The 15,364-nt window shown below is 35.6% G+C and overlaps 1 protein-coding gene across 1 annotated transcript; it reads right to left on the bottom strand.

Annotated features, from left to right (window-relative positions):
* Positions 1-2,668: 2,668 nt before the first annotated feature.
* Positions 2,669-8,648, bottom strand: LOC148600600 (uncharacterized). Its single transcript, XM_088558240.1, has 5 exons — positions 8,301-8,648; positions 6,225-6,342; positions 5,545-5,656; positions 4,560-4,699; positions 2,669-2,954 (listed from the first exon to the last, which is right to left on the bottom strand). Exons 1-5 carry the CDS (start codon positions 8,506-8,508, stop codon positions 2,669-2,671), a joined length of 864 nt encoding a protein of 287 aa, XP_088414366.1. The 5' UTR covers positions 8,509-8,648.
* Between the last annotated feature and the right edge of the window lie 6,716 nt (positions 8,649-15,364).

Below are 15,364 nucleotides of genomic sequence, written 5' to 3' on the forward strand. Positions count from 1 at the left end.
CAAGCCGTATCTTCCGGAAGTAAATGCTATATATGTTCATCAACTATACATTGCAGTGACATGACAGACAAAATAAAAGCAATTTTGTACGGTGACTAACTACAAAATTATAAGAGAACCAATTCAAACGTATTGATGTTTTTTATCGTAGAAATTAAATCCGTATACATAGTGTTTTCCGAAGCAAAAGTACAAGTATACAGTAGTGTTGAATTTACGAATCATGCAAAATATCAACCTAAGTTAGGTCACCAAATAACTTTTTATTTCATTCCTCCCAAAGCCTACTGGAACGGTATTATTTGATAAATGGTATTTCTTCACTACCGGTATGTTTGTGTGTATCGTGTACTTATTCTGTCCTATATTAGATCAAACTTAAACTAAATGTAATTAATATATTACAAAACGTTACATCAACATATTTCACGCCTATACTTGATGTTGGCCATTCAGAAGATACTCCCTACTTGCGGAGCTCGGGATGCAGCCATATTTTATCCTGTTTTTGCAGAGTTACCTCCCGTAAGAGTAGGTATAATTTCGAAGTCTCTCTAATCGACTCGGGTGCAGAAAAAGAGGTAACTCGAATGAAATTGGAGTCCCCAGCAGACAAACACAACGGTGCTTCTAAAATTTACAGGGTGTTTCATTTTGTTGGTAGGTTACATAAGGATGATTTTCATTTGTATCCCGGGCAAAGAAAATTTATGGTAGGGTCAGTAGAACGAGAAATTCCCTTTTAATTTGACTTTCGAGTATCGTTCAATCCAAAAAACGCTTCTTGTCTCGCATCGATCGGCCTACGTCCCTAACATAAAATCCTTGGTCCGACCCTGTTCTCGGTCTAAATACGCCATAACTTAAGTACATACATGTACATGTAAAGCTATAATAGTCCTTTCTATATGTTAAGCCCCGTTCATCATCATCATTTCACGTTGTTCATTTAATCATCCATTTCATGTTCGTCGCCTGAATATAGCTGAAATATTGCTGCTCTGGCGTTAAACCCCAATAATGAATCAATCAATCCATATTTTAAAGAAAAACATATTGATTTCCGCTAGAATCTTGGTTCCCAACCAAAGAAAGAAAGATAAATCTAAACAATAAATAAACCAGATCCCGTCAAAGCTAAACATCACGTGAAATTCTTTCATAACAAGTGAAAACTGACTCAACCGAACCCATTTTGGACTTTAAAAATTTGTTCGATTTAGACAGGTGTTCGGTTTACATAGGCTCAAAATACATTTAAATTGGTACGAAAGTTTAAAAAACTGTCTCGTTTAGACAGGTTTTCGGAAAATTAATTAAAAAATCTATATCAACACTGTGCAATGATTTCATAATAATATTTTAATACTTTTAGAATTACAGATTAAACAACGTAGGTTCTATCCACTGTGATTAAGTGATTCAGCTTTTTCCTGAATTCTCAGTTATAGGAGATGCACATCTTTGATATGAACATAATAATTCTACAGTGTCTAAGTCTGAATTATATTGGTATTTAACTGATTACACAACGTAGGTACCCCCTGAACATGAAAGACGGACAGACGGACGGTGTCGAGTGGCTACTAGACCTACTTTCAACTTTGATGACACGCGTAAATACTGTCCACATTACTGTCCACATTTTAAGTAGCATTTTAGCTACAAGTCATGGAAAATGTGATACATGGTTGAAAGGCCGACATATTTTGTATTTTTTATCTTTTGTTTAAAACGTATGAGTATATATAATATATCATGTGAATTTTCATAGAATCCATGTTCAAAAGAGATATAAATTATATAGTTTGAACTGTTAAATTCAAATATAAGGGTAATAACTCTGTAAATGACACTAAAATACAAGAGAAACTGTTGGATTTTCAATGTGGATTATCTCGTTAGAGAAGACAGATTGGAAAGAATAATTATAAATTTCATCATAAAGCAACTCAATGACAAAAATAAAAATGTGCAGCCTTTTTGGGGGTGTATCACATTTTACATGATTTGCATGATTCTTACAAATACTACTACTTAAAAAAGATCCTTAAGAGGTTAAAATAGGAACCTAAATAGTCCTTGATATTAGTTCTCAGTGGACCACAATTGTTTTGGGACCTGTCGCATTTTGAAAATAGTTGTATTTAAGTACGTCTCCATCTAAGAATCGGACAAAATGTGTATAAGTTGTGGCATATGAAGAAAAAACCTATTGCATTTTCCACGTATTTATATCTAATAACCTTAAGAAACTACTGTCAAAGTTGTCCATTTCTTGCCGAAACTTTGTACAAAATTAACACAGGGTGGGGGTGGGGCTTATTCCATCCCCGGACCTTCCTTGGATTCACACTGCAAGGCCCGTATCCATTCAAAATATCCAAATAAAGAATTTTCTTATATTGTCCTAGACTTAAAATTCAAGTATGTATTTGTGTAAAATACTTTTTAATGTGTATCATCTAAGTCAATCTAATAAAGAGACTATTTTCATTTAACTGAGGTCAGCTGAATTTCAAGCCCTGCTTTATCACTTCCTAAAATCCCTCTCACTTAGCCATCTTTTGATGACATCATAACTACACATGACTCTTCTAAAGGGACGCTAACGGTGTTTACACAAATCTCTTGTAATATGTATAAGGACACTTCCCTGAAGACGGCATTAAAAATCCCCACCACCCCCTCCCCCTCCGTCATCATTTCCTCCTCCCCCATCACAACCCCCACTATCGTAATGTGAAACTGCATGGAACCCCGTTGTATTCGATCTCACAGCTGTCGACCCAACACCTTGTCCACTTGATCTGGTCTTCTGTTCCACTTTAAGTCCGCAACACAAGCAGCCGCAGCAACAAATACCAATTAATGCAACAACTCCCCCAATAAGTCCGTAAACAACTTTCATCAGTATAGGATCTTCCTTACATTGGGCCGTCTTGAACACTCTCCTGAAAACAGGTATATTTTGGAAGAGTTAGGTTATGAGATGTTTGACATTATTGTGTACATACTACTGGCGTCTGGTCTTATCAAGGGGTTAGATCTAGTGTAAGGGACAAAACTCTTACAAATCATTGGGATGTTTGTATTCAGCATTTTACATCAATCTCATGTAAGCATCAAAGTAACTTGGACCGATTTAACTATGCTTCAAATGAAAGCTTGTATGGCTTTGGTGAAATTAAATTCGAAACAAACATATAATTAATTTCAAGGGTTATGCCCCTTACCCTACTTATATCTCCTTAAGTACAGTTCGGAAGAGATTGAGTGTTGATGTATGACAACAAGTCACATATGACCGACAATTTGACTGATTAAGGACTGGTCGATAACCGATGACCGATCTGGGCCTTGTTCTGTTAAGACAAATTACATGTGATCGACTCAATTTAATTTCAGAATTTTCATTGGAATAACTCTGAAATTGTCCGAACATTCCGCTTCAATTTCTGCAATGAATACACTCAATAAATATGTATCCGATGTTGCATACATGTATTAATGTTGAGTGCAAAATCGATCGTTGACTGACATTGGACACTGATATTCCCTGTGAATTGAAGCATTTATCTATCGCCGTTCCATGCACTATCACTGTCCTTCGGGCAGTCAATTAATCGTGATAATGCTCTCTAAATAGACAACTACTTTTTTTGTACTATGTATATAAACTTGTTCCTTTTATACATGTATTTAAAACAGAGGATAAATGTATCTTCAAGTGTCGGTATTTTGAATTTTCACTTTCAATTCCAGAAAATACGTTTGTACACATTTAGATATTTTCCACGTGAAATTCATGTTAATCGAGCTTCACATAAAATTTACGTAAACTTCACATGAACGTCACGTGAACTTCACGTGAAATTCACTTAACATGAATTGCATGCGAACAATTCACGTGAATTTCGCGTGAAGACTCAATTCACCCGAATTTCAAGTGAACTCTGTCACAAAGTTTATTTGCTCAGACCGGGTGAAAATTATGTGAAATTCGTGCGAAAATAACGTGAAATAATTTTGCCTGTGAAGCATAGGGGAAAATATAGTCCAGATGGCCTCTTTCACATCAAATAATGGAAGAAAAATTTATCTTCCTGCCTTAAAACGTTAATTTATAGTGTATATAAAAGAACTGGACGAGTATTTCCGATTGGTTTACATACAATGTAAATGTATCAACAAAAAATCAAGAAACATAAAAAAAATGACAATTCAGAAACATCGATTCCGAAGACTTGACCAATACGTCAAAACAGGAAGTCAAATCGAAATAGTAAACAATGTATAGGTGACATGTACAGGTTAGTGAAACCTGTCTAATCCAAACCTTTAGTAATCCGAAAGCCTTTCTAAACCTGACAGATTTTAATGCCCTTTTGTATTAATTAAAATGTATTTCGAACCTTTGTAAACTGAACACCTGTCTCAACCAAACACTTGTCTAAACCGAACACATGTCTAAACCAAACACCTGTCTAGGCCGCACCAATATTAGTAACAAAATGGGGTTTCGTTAAGGCAGGTTACAGTGTATTTTATTGACTTACTTGTACTCTCTGATCATATATTTAAGACCTTCGCCAAACTGGTTTTCTGTTAGATATTTATCTCGGGTTTCTTCGTAAATTATTTGTATACATTCTGCAGTCAATATTTTGTTTGCTACTTTACCAGGCGAAGAATAAACCTGTAGATTAAACAGCTCTAATTATAAACTATGTCCATGTATAGTGCTGTTATTACACACTGAACAAAAAATCTAGTTTCCTATGTTGTTTTGTATCGTTTATGGAGGTAGACCTAGGGTAAGGGGCATAACTCTTAAACGTCATTGAAGCGTTTTTATTCAGAATTTTACATCAATCTTATGTAAGCATCTAATTAACTTGGATTCATTTTATTCTGCTTCAAACGAAAGCTTATATCACATATCGCTGATTTCATGAGTTATGTCCCTTACCCAAGGTCTATCTTCTTAAACCTATTATTTACTCACTTCTGACTTAACTTTAAAAAAAAATTTAAAAAATTACAAAAATAAGGATGTTGGGGTTCTTTGTTTCAACCCCCAGATCCCTCTCCGGAATAACCTCAAATTGACAAATATATCTCATATCTATTCATCTTAAGCAGCTTTAAGTCTTATTTTCTTTTGCAGTGTAATCGGAGAAATTTCATCAGGATAGAGGTAACTGCCCCTGATTTAGCTCCAATCATTCTAGCCTAACTTCTATATTTCAGTTCTCATGTTACAAATAGTTTTAAAAATAACATTGTGAGTTGTCAGCAAAATTTTCCTCACTGTCTAATTCTTATAGAAATTGGCATACGTCTTCGGAATTAATTAACGAATAACTGACGACGATGTAGTAAGCGGAAAATAGATCTACAGGGTAACAATTGCGAATAGAATCTTTATTTACTCGACATATATCTATTATGAACATTCTATTTCTTTGGTTAAAAGTATTATACTTTTGCATTAATAGCCTAAAATTGATAGAAATACATATTCTCTAATCGCCCTCTTACCTGCCTATCCTCTTTCGAAAAGAAAATGACAACATCAGCATGACATGACCCTGTAAAATCCCACTTGTTTCTTAGGGCGTCTGCAAATTGTTTGGCGTTTAACTTTTCATTTCTAAAATGATATTAAACGTGGAAAAGAGTTATTCGGAAATTCTAACGAAATGCTCGTTGTAAGGTCGAATTTCATTGGGTAACGTCAGAGTATCGATTCAACGGTTTGCCGCTCAAGATATTTCATTGCCGATCGACGTTTTAAAGTGCAAAGTTCACAGATTCATCCGACAATTACAATTAAATGGAGATACACGTACAAATAAGATGCTCTGATGTATGTATTCAATCGGAATTACATGCCTTCGGCTATTTCCGCTACACACTAAAATGACCTTGGGTGCACAAAAAAAGAAGAAAGTGTTCTTAATTGTACGGCGTTGTAGTGATTTCTGCTAATAAAAGTTGTTATACATCCACCAAGTGGGGCTGAATATCAGTATTAAGTATCTCAAAGGGTTTTGGTGCAAAGAGTGGAGTTAAAAAAATCAACAAGTTCAACTATAATTCTAGAATCAGATTGGATTAAAGTTTTGAAGATTTGCAAAATAACAAAAAATGTTCCAAGTATGAGAGTTAATTGTTCGTTTTTTTAGATTTTAACCCACGTTTGCATAATTTATACTCACCCAGACACGATTTTCATTTTATTGATTACAGCGAGTGCTATAACATAGTTATCCAGTGTGTCGTCACAAAGAGGTTTGTGAGCCGGTACATTCAACAACATTTCATCTATCTCACCAGCTGTAAAATAAAGAAGAAAAGACTAAACTGAGTAAAGTGTTCAAAGTGCCTCCAATTTGCACCAGTATATTTTGTAACGTTGGTTCCCATGGCAACGGAGGTCCAGATTTACGGTGAAAGTAACAATGATGTGAAATACGTTTGTATGTCCTTCTTGCCTTCCTTTCGGTTGATGGAGAGGGGCATCACTTATTCATCACTCCTCCTACACCGCTGAATGAATGTAATGAAATTTTCACAGAATCTTTATTAATACATATGAACATTGTGTACCTAATATTTTAGATTTTGATGCGAATCAATTTGGGGTTTTCACATAGCAAAATATAGACTTTGTCATTTGTAAATTTTGGGACATGAGGACCAATCTCTTATCCGTTACCTCTTCTACACCACTGGATGGAATTTAATGAACTTTCTCAGAATCTTTGTCATATATTCCCATGTGCACCTCCAATTTTAGATTTTGATCCGAATCAATTTGGGGGTTTCACATAGCAAAACATGGACTTAGTTATTTATATATATGAGAACATGGGGGATTAATCTCTTATCCGTTACTCCTTTAACATTGCTGAATGGAATTCATTGAAACTGTCACAGAATCTTTATTACACATTATTGATTTTGATCTAAATCATTTGGAGGTCAATAGATGCATGTTATGATCAAATGAGGAGTTTAAGGTATCAGTTTAGTGAAAGGGTAATCAAGGGAAACAAGATTCTAGCGGAAATCAGTTCCCAGTTTTAGTGGAGTCCGAGTTGCTCATTTGCTTTTGTTGCTCTGTGTGTATGGTTTTGGTTGCTTTGTGTTCTTTGTTATGTGTGTCTGTTTTCCTTGTCTGGTCTTGTCCCTGGATAATATTCTTTTGATTTCCGCTAGAATCTTGGTTCTCTTAATGACTTACTCTGACATCCCCATTCCCTCATTCCCCATCACCCTATATATCGAGGAATTGAAATTTTATCCAATACAGTTACTGTACTCCAAGAAATCAACTCTTATATGAGTAAAACACAGTCAACAACCGAGCATCGCATTTATACACTTTGCTTCCGTTTGTTAAGGCTTTGAAAAAGGGACGATGGCTGAAAGGGACGATGATCGAAAGGGCAAATTCGTGAAGAAGAAATTCTCCTTCCTGCATAAGATTATTTATTTTTTTTTTTGTGTACATGTAATATAAATGACTGATTGGAATTTTTCAATAAGGTTTCTTGACCGGTCATGAACTGTGTACGCAATTGATATTAGTTAATATGCTATAAGAGTAATCAAGGAACAAAGGTTATAGCGGTAATCAAAAGAATGTAATCCAGGGACAGAGACCAGACCTGGAAAACAGACACACACAACAAAGAACATAAAGTTACTAAAATCAAAACATACAAAGTAACAAAAGTAAATGAGCAACTCGGACTCCACTAAAAACTGGGAGCATGGACCAGGTGCACCGGTATAGTAAGCGTCCTCTGCTTTTCTAGAAACACCCGCCGAGTTGCTCATAAAAAGTCAAGTCCGGGGTAGACAAACGAGGAAAGGTAAACTATGATCCCGTTGAATAAATCAGTTTTCATGGTGCAGATGGATACATCATAACGATCCACGAGTTCCTGATGACGACCATAAAACTTCTGTAGTGATGACTTCAATCTTGTAACAACATAACGCTGTTCCAGAAGCCTATTTGTTAGACTTCTAGCGCGATACAAATAGGCATTGTGAACAGATAATGTAAATAAAACTCCAGAATAACAATAACAGATTGTCGCTTAATTAACGTCATATCTAAAATTTCGCTGGCGGATTCGGGGGGGGGGGAGTAATCTCCCCTTTGTTGCAAAATTTGGACGAAAAGCAAATAAATAGTAGCCCCATTTTACCTGGGTTCCCTTTGAACAACCTTTTTCTTCAAAAGGGAATTGTATGTGCTTTACAAAAACTTTCAACTTTACCTGCCTGACCGTTCAGTATTTCACACGGGTCACATATAAAGGTATCCTTACAGCTGCGCCCGCATAATCCACTTTCTCTTTTAGGGTTCGGGAAAGAGTAACGGTCCCATTCCTCCCTGCACACGGGATCCGGACAGTCTTGTCCAGTGGTAAAAATAACCGACGTTAGGGCTACAGTAAAAACTTTAGTAATAAATGCAAAATCCATCAATTCGGTAATTAAAACAAGATTCCATATTACATATTTATTTAATCGTATGCCAACGCACTCGTTTAACACCCAATGGCAATGTTCGTCACCCGACCCGGTGGTTTTCCCAAAGATGGCGGATTTTACACAAAAATGAAAACATAAATTACCTCTAGGTGCACATATACCACACAGCGAAGTACTCCAAAGAATGCGTGAAGGTTAAATGAAGTTCATATCATTTTATAGTTGGTTGTTTGGGTTGGAAAGATTTTTAGATGTGTGGTGCATTTGATCTGCGAACAGTAATTAAGTGTTTTACAGTCTACACTTTACTACACCAAGTTATTGTACACTGAGTTCAAATATACCGTGCAAAATAAATAGCTACGCATTTGTGTTTGGCATATACACACTGTATACAACCCATTACGCGCATGCTTTCTGGTACACTGTTTAATGTATGAAGACTTCAATCGCTGCCATTTTCATTTGACAAAATGGAATGGTCTCCCATTCGACGAGGGAGGTTGGGGATGGATCCGCCCCGTTTGATTTTTTTCTTTTTGTGGTGGGTAACTACTTGCGGTCTTTTTGCTCACTGTTATTTAAGGAGGTACAATGTAGACTTAGGGTAAGGGAAATAACTCTTGAAATCGGTGATATGTTTGTATTATATTCAATTTCACCAAAGCCTAATAAGCTTTCTTTTGAAACAGAATGAAATCAGAGTTACTTTGATGCTTAGATGTGGTTGATGTGAAATGTTGAACACAAACGTTCCTAATCATATTCGATTTCACCAAAGCCCATCGCTCTTTCATTTGAAACAGAATGAAATCAATCAAGTTATGTTGATGCTTACATGAGATTGATGTAAATTGCTGAATACAAACGTTATAAAGATTTGTAAGAATTTTGTCCCTTACCCTAGCTCCTTAAGTGTGAGTGACAGTGAATAAACATTTGTTTCAATCTAAGAGGTCAATTCATGTAAAAGAATTTTTTATATAATCATCACTATACTAAAACAATTGCGAGTTGAAAGTCCGTTTTACAGTGTCCTGTTGGCCTCGAACATCTCTAGTTCTGTATTAGAAGTGCAATAAGTATATTATAATGCAAGGGCGGATCCAGACACTTTGGAAATATGGGTAACAGTCGGGTATTCCTAAAAAAAGGGGGGTTCTAGGACATTATTAACCAACTTTTGTCAAGTTAACATATGTAAAGGACAATTTTGAAACTTAAACAAGGAAATGGAATAAGGGTGGGGGTCTGACAAAAAAAAGGGCAGGGTGGGGGTAAGGTGAGAGATAGTCATTTCATGTATACATGTAGACTTATTCAAACCTTTCAGTTCGTCTGATAAAATGATGAACACAAGCAAAATTATCTATGTTTTCATGAAAGACTTTCGTCAAAAAGAAGTTCAATTCTTACGTTAAAACCGTCTAACCGTGCCGGCATGGAATTTCTATGTTCATTATACAAATTGTCTTCCATAATATAGTGGATAGAATGTTCGAATGGATGTCCACAACTACAAGATGGGGTTGGCACTACATTTATATGAAATAAAGTATTTAGCGAACTGTGCATGTTTCTAAGCCTATTATGTATAGTATTATCTTTCCTTTCGCCAAAATTGAAACTCAGGGTTTTTTTTATCGAAGTTCTTTTATGATTCTTTTGAAAATTCTTATGTTTCTTGCATTTCGTGTCTCTAAATTTAGCTGATTCCAGTCTTCTACTGTTGAATAGAAAAATGGCCTGTCGGTACTAGTTAATCTGAAGTGGGGGTATAGTGTAATCCGCACTGTTGCGTAAATTATACGACGAAATCTTGTTATTAAGTGGGGGCATAAGATCGCTGAAGTATTGTGGACACAGATGGTGATGAATATAGTAAAACATGTTAAGACGTTTGAATCGTCTTTTATCTTCCAATAACTCCTAATCCGTTTCATAGTAAATAGATTCCCTGCTGGCAAAAATATGTTATTCTATAACAATAAACCTTTATTCAAGTTGCATTTTTTAAAACTATTACTAACATCAAGACCACAACCGGAAGTATATTATTTGACAGGACGAATGAAAACTAGATAAATTCGAGCTGAATATTTTCTACTCAAAACCAAATGTAGTTTTTTTAAGAACGGATATTGTTTTGCTAGCAGATTGCATCATATTGTCAAAAGGAGGGTGCCAACCCATTGTAACCCCCTCCGGATCCGCTACTGTACTGCTTGTGTGAAGGAAATCAAGGCAATAAGGATTCGAACCGCAATGAGAAGAACATTGTACAAGATAACGACTAGGTTGAGAAAATAGATTGATTGATTGTTGGGGTTTAACGTCAGTGCGGCAATATTTCAGCTATATTCAGACAATGAACATGAAATGGATGATAAAATGGACATGAATGATGATGAAAGGAAAAAAAGGAAGGGATGGGACACAAGGATAATAGGATCGACAAATTTAGAATGCTATTAGAAAAAGGGAGGGATGGGTAAGGTCGGGCACTTTAGCCTCCTGTGGCGGAGCGCAAAGGTTCCTACTCATATCGAATACCATAGCAGGGTTCTTTAACGTGCAAGGAACGTGGCATCTTCTGAGCACTATTTAGTCGCCTTTTACGACAAGCTTAGCGCTGCTGAAGGCCTATTCTTTTAACATCCGGACCTGGACGGGGCTAGAGAAAATAGATATACACAACAGACAACATGAAAGAACCAAAATAACTCGTATGAAGAAACAAAAGCAAATCAACAACTAAAATCTTGGAGCATTGACCAGGTGCGACGGTAGGGTACATTAGCGTCATCTGGTTTTGAAGAACATCCGCCGACCACGTCCGGGTTAGACACAAGAGAAACGAAATATAATTTTTGTGTAGTCACAAGATCACCATCCCTCCTACAAATGTAAAAATGCTCCTAAAGGTTAAACAATTCCATTTCATTCTTTAAGTTAGGCCAAAGAGAGATAACAGTTAATTTCATGAACGCTCTCAAAAAATTATTGAAAAAGTGAAAATAACATACGTCACTTACAATAATATTCATATGAAAGAACTTATGTAGCTGTCTTTGTAAGAATCATGCAAAACCTGAAAAATGTGATACACCCAAAAAAAGGCTACATATTTTTAATTTTGTAATTAAGTTGTTTAATAAGTCTTTACAATGAAATGTGTAACTATTCATTCAAATCTGCTTTCTCTTAGGAGATAATCAACATTGAAAATCCAATAGATTCTGTTGTGTTTGAGTATCATTTACAGAGTTTTCTCCCTTAATTTAGAATTCTACAGTGCATCCTATATAATTTTTATCTCATAAGGACACGGGTTATATGAAAAACTGAGTATTAATTTATGTTTACTGTGGCAATTTTAAACAAAATATCAAAAGTGAAAATATGCAGGCCTCTTACCCATAAATCACATTTTGCATAGTTCTAAGCTGGAATGCTACTAAACACATTCATGTCTTCTTAAACTCAGGTAAAACGACGAAATAATTCCGCCATTTTGTTAGCATGAGGCCACCATTTGTGCATACATGCACAATATTTGATCTTTCATGGGCTTTTCTTAAATCGGTGCTCATGAAATCTTTCAGATGCAATGATGGTGCTTATTGAGGGATTTCAAACTGGCTTGACTATCCTTTCGGTCTCGCATAGACGGAAAGCAGGCAGGTGTTGCCAGGTTAAAACATAATATAGGGCTTGTAAATCTCGTCACGTGACCTACTGTATGAATACACGAGTTAAAGCATACCTGTTAGTATCAATGAGTGGGTACGTTGGAGATCTGTTAACATCAGAGAGTGGGTACGTGGGAGATCTCCTGTTAACATCAAAGAGTGGGTACACTCTTTGAGACCTTCACGTTTCCATTTTAGCGATCGTGCATTGTTTATCGTGCGTTTACACATCGTTTTGCGTTCGTTTAAACGCACGATAAACGCACAATAGAGGCGTTCGTTTAAATGCACGATAGGAGCTTAGTTTAGACGCACGTTGGGAGCGTACGTTTAAACGCACGATAGAAGCGCTCGTTTATTTTAGTACTTTGATTTTTTCCCTTGATTTAACTTTATTTCTCTGTTTTTTTTTTGCTATTATTAATTTTTATAATTTTATTAATGTTAATTTCTATTTTATTTTGTCTTCATTATATGTCAATATTATTATTTTTTGTCGTTTGTTTATAATGCGTTTAAACGCACGATAGGAGCTTTCGTTTATCGTGCGTTTAAACACACGCTAGGAGCGTTCGTTTATCTTGCGTTTGGTGAGCGTTTAGCGTGCGTTTGGGTATCGTGCGTGCGGGAAACCTAAACGTCTCAAGGAGTGTACGTGGGAGAGATCTCAGATTTCAAGTATATTATGTTCGAGATTTTGCGTAACGAACTAAGACTTAAAAAATCAATAAATATGTTTTTAAAACATGTGAAAAACGCATCAATAATTTTCAAAAGGGTTTTTATGAAACTTTAAGGAAAATGACTAACACTAGTAAATCTTCAAATGGTCTTTTGCAGTTTGATCTTTTGTTTTTGTTTTTGCGGTTTATATTGCGTTTGAGTCTCTGAAAGCGGGAGACGCATGCCTTGTGGAAGGCGCGACTCAAATGAGGGTAGATTATAATAGGGTATGGAAAAGGCCGATTTCTCTCATTAAATCTCTCATTTTACCAGAAATTGGAGGGGGCGGGGTAGTACATGTAATTTGAAAACAATATGTGAATTTTTTTGAACCCCTTCATGTTTATAGTGAAACATAGACCATGAACTAAGCGCCCACAGTGTCAAACAGTTTGTATTATTTTTCTAAGCATGATTCATTATTTTTCTGAGCATGATTAATTATTTTTCAATTTTGCCTGATTCTTACAGATTCCAGTATTTAAGTTTACAAACACCAGGTAGGTACATGTACATGTAGGGACAAATCCAGGATTATTGATAGGAGATTACATGTAATTTGGTCTAACATGTACTAGTTTCCCAATCGTTTATATACTTCTTCTTGTTGAGTACAAAACCACCACCTGGTGTATCCTCGTACTGGTTGGTGACTATATACAAAAGTGATCGGTGCTGGAAGGACCCAAGGTGCAAGTTAAAATCCATATTTTACAGTGCGGCTAAAAACGAGGATGTGTTGTTTATCTCAGGCTGGTGGATTGCAACTCACTCTTGAACGATTCCAAGGAGTTGCAGGCTATCACTACATGTACATTAGGACAATACATCGGAAAAAGCTACACCCATTTTAATCGGAAGTGCACATGCGTGCTTTGTGAAATATGTCTCACCCTGGACACTTCACTTATAAATATAGCGGATTGATTGTTTTAGGATTTTGTTGAGTTAGCGGAGTTAATTTCACTGTCATACAATTTGCCAAAATGCATTCTTTTGAAAGTAAACACAGTAAATCTAAATACGCTGTTTCCGACGACAAGTTCGCATTTCCAGTATGTTATAAATCCTAAGTTATTTAGCGGTGATACATTGTTTAAAGGTAAGTGATTGGGTCTGTGGAAAATTTCAATTTCTAAACTGTCTTTGATAGAAATATGTCATCTATTTCTTTTATTTCAAAAGTCAAATGTATTCAATACATCAAGAAAACAGCCTAAAACTCATTTAAATTTATTCTGAAGCATCTAATACAAAGATAGTTTTGACTGCCATTTTCCCATAGTGTATTTCAACCACATTTGACATGTCAATATCTTGAAAAAGAAAAATTTACAAATACTTTAATGGTTATTTCACTGAGGTTATGATCATGAGATACACATAGTTAGATAATGCAATAAAGCCTATGCGTTTTTTCTTCATGTGCCGCACCTTATATACATTTTGCTTAATTCTTAGAGAAGTACTTAACAACCCTTTTAAGCACCATTCTTTGTAAGAGTAATCAAGGGACCCAAGGTTATAGCGGTAATCAAAAGAATGTAATCCAGGGACAAAGACCAGACATGGAAAACAGACATACAGAACAAAGAACATAAAGTAACAAAAATCATACATACAAAGTAACAAAAGCAAATGAGCAACTCGGACTCCACTAAAAACTGAGAGAACATGGACCAGGTGCACCGGTATGGTAAGCGTCCTCTGTTTTTCTAGAAACACCCGCCGAGTTGCTCATAAAAAATCAAGTCTGGGGTAGGCAAACGAGGAAACGAATTAGGCAATGAGTGGCACTTTACTCTTTTTTGTCTCAAATATATTCAATTCATGCAACTAAAAAGGTATTTAAATTTATCCTATAGATTTTTTTGACTACTTAAATAGGAAAAAGCATGGGAGGATTTTCACGCCTACTTTCCATAGTGTATTTCAACTAAAGTTGACCTATCAATATCTTAGAAAGTTAAACACTTTGGTGGAGGTTTCTGGGGGGGTTGAGTTATAAATACTTTGATAATACAAAAAAAAAGGAAGAAAAATAAAGTTAACAAAAATGCGTTTTTTCTTCATTTGTCACACCTTATACACATTATGCCTGACTCTTAGACATAGAAGGACTTAAATCTTTGTTATTCTTAACAGCTCACTGACTATACGTACCCCAGTAAAAACTCTGACAGATCGAGGAATTAAAAAGGGGAACAATGAGGTGACAGACGAGGACCAAGAAATTTATTAATTAGAGGAGGCTTCTAGTTTATTTGTACCCCTCTAAGTAAATTACTCAGTGTACAATCATGTATGAATCAGGTAAAGCTGCTTATCTTTTATCTGATAGTGCATTATGCATTTTCAATTCGACTTGATATCCTTGCCTAGAATAATAATAACGATTTTCTCTCAATATCTGCGGAAATTATATATTTTTT

Source organism: Perna viridis, chromosome 13 (genome assembly GCF_037379345.1).
Source record: "Perna viridis isolate PV_CMFRI_1.1 ecotype Kerala chromosome 13, ASM3737934v1, whole genome shotgun sequence".
Taxonomy (NCBI): Eukaryota; Metazoa; Mollusca; class Bivalvia; order Mytilida; family Mytilidae; genus Perna; species Perna viridis.

Bases quoted from the DNA above. Each gene is read 5' to 3' on its own strand.
- LOC148600600 (XM_088558240.1), bottom strand. From the start codon at position 8,508: ATGGATTTTGCATTTATTACTAAAGTTTTTACTGTAGCCCTAACGTCG. The intron at 5,657-6,224 runs GTGAGTATAAAT...ATATCATTTTAG, and splicing joins AAAATGAAAATCGTGTCTGG to AAATGAAAAGTTAAACGCCA. The intron at 2,955-4,559 runs GTAAGTCAATAA...ACCTGTTTTCAG, and splicing joins TATATGATCAGAGAGTACAA to GAGAGTGTTCAAGACGGCCC.